The sequence below is a fragment of the Buceros rhinoceros genome, unplaced genomic scaffold (genome assembly GCF_000710305.1).
Source record: "Buceros rhinoceros silvestris isolate BGI_N320 unplaced genomic scaffold, ASM71030v1 scaffold13019, whole genome shotgun sequence".
NCBI lineage: Eukaryota > Metazoa > Chordata > Aves > Bucerotiformes > Bucerotidae > Buceros > Buceros rhinoceros.
In genome coordinates, this window is record NW_010433350.1 from 21,863 (window position 1) to 23,170 (window position 1,308).

The 1,308-nt window shown below is 46.8% G+C and overlaps 1 protein-coding gene across 1 annotated transcript in view; it reads left to right on the forward strand.

Moving 5' to 3' along the window:
- Positions 1-1,308, forward strand: part of DENND2A (DENN/MADD domain containing 2A) — a 37,047-nt gene that overhangs the window by 7,502 nt on the left and 28,237 nt on the right. The window contains exon 4 of the mRNA XM_010144075.1: positions 136-257. Coding sequence (XP_010142377.1) covers positions 136-257 — 122 coding nt within the window. The remainder of the gene's footprint in view (positions 1-135; positions 258-1,308) is intronic.

Sequence of the window (1,308 nt, forward strand, 5' to 3'; positions counted from 1 at the left end):
GGAATGCTTGAGAACAGGTCTTTATGTCTGATGTGGGAGGTGGGAAAAGGCCAGCAGATCCCCGAACAGATTTTTATGGCAAACCTCAAGGATTTTCTGCACTTACAGTCTCTGGCTTGTGGCTTTTTGCTGCAGATCCGCCATCAAAGGAAAACCCTTATGAAGACATTGAGACCAACAGCCGCTGTTTGGGGAAGAAATGTGTCCTGACCTTCCCAGCATCCCCCATCTCTTCTGTACCCGGGACTCCCACTAAGGTACTCTGATCAAGTAGCTACCTCTCCTGCTCCATAAGATTTTTTTGTGAAATCCAGGTTCTGTGTGGAAAATGGAATTTTGCCAATTTGAGTTTCATCATGTCGGAGTTTTTTCCTTTTTGTCTTTTACCACTGGTCAGAGTACAGTGTGATAAGGGGGTGTTTATTGCCCTTTAGCAAAGTGAAAAACAGCATTCCCTTATACAAATGGTTTGTCAGCATTCACTGTTTTTCATGGTAGAGCTGCCTTCCCCTGCTAGAGGAGAAGACCTTTTGCTAATGTAGTACAAGAAAAATCTTCCTGCCCTCAAAGAGAGCACTTAAGTGCTTGGGTAATGAAGCCCTGCAGTCATCTTGGCTCAGTGTCAGTGGGCAGTACCCAGTCTTCCCCTGCTGATGTCAAGGTGCCACTGCAAGCCCCCTCCCTTAGGGTGCCTCTTTTGCTCTCTCCTTGAAGAGACAGATTGCTGGTAACTAATGCAATGCCAGTCTCCTTGTTAGGGGCCTGATACTAAAAGGATGACCCCACCAGGAGCACAGCTCACCCCCTGGTGCCTGTTGCACAGAGCTCACCAAGGCCAGCCTGGCTCTCAGCTTCCCGAGCTGTTTTGCTTGGTTCCTGTTGTCTGTTCAGATAGTCCAAGCCTGGAACAATATGACCGCAGAAGTGAGCTTGGCAACAGCTGTGTTCAGAGTGGATAGTGGAGATCTAAACACAGTTTTCCTCACCAAAGTGTTTTCCTGTGCTCTCCAAGTTGCAGCTGTTATTAGATGTGTTACCTGTCATTTTCAGAAGTTTGATGTGCAGCTTTTTTCCAACCAGCTTTATCAGCAACTTGAGGTTTCTTTGATAATTCAACACTTAAAAGTGAAAACTGTTCTGTGGTTCTCAATCCATTCTCCTTGTTGCTAGTTAGGTCTAGACCAGCAAGGGTCTACATATGAGTGTTGGGATGAAGTTGGTTTCCCTCAGAGGTCTTTGCAATCCCCTGTGCACCCTGATTTCCCACCTGTGCTATCAAGAGGGGGCTGCAGTGTTACACAGGAATGC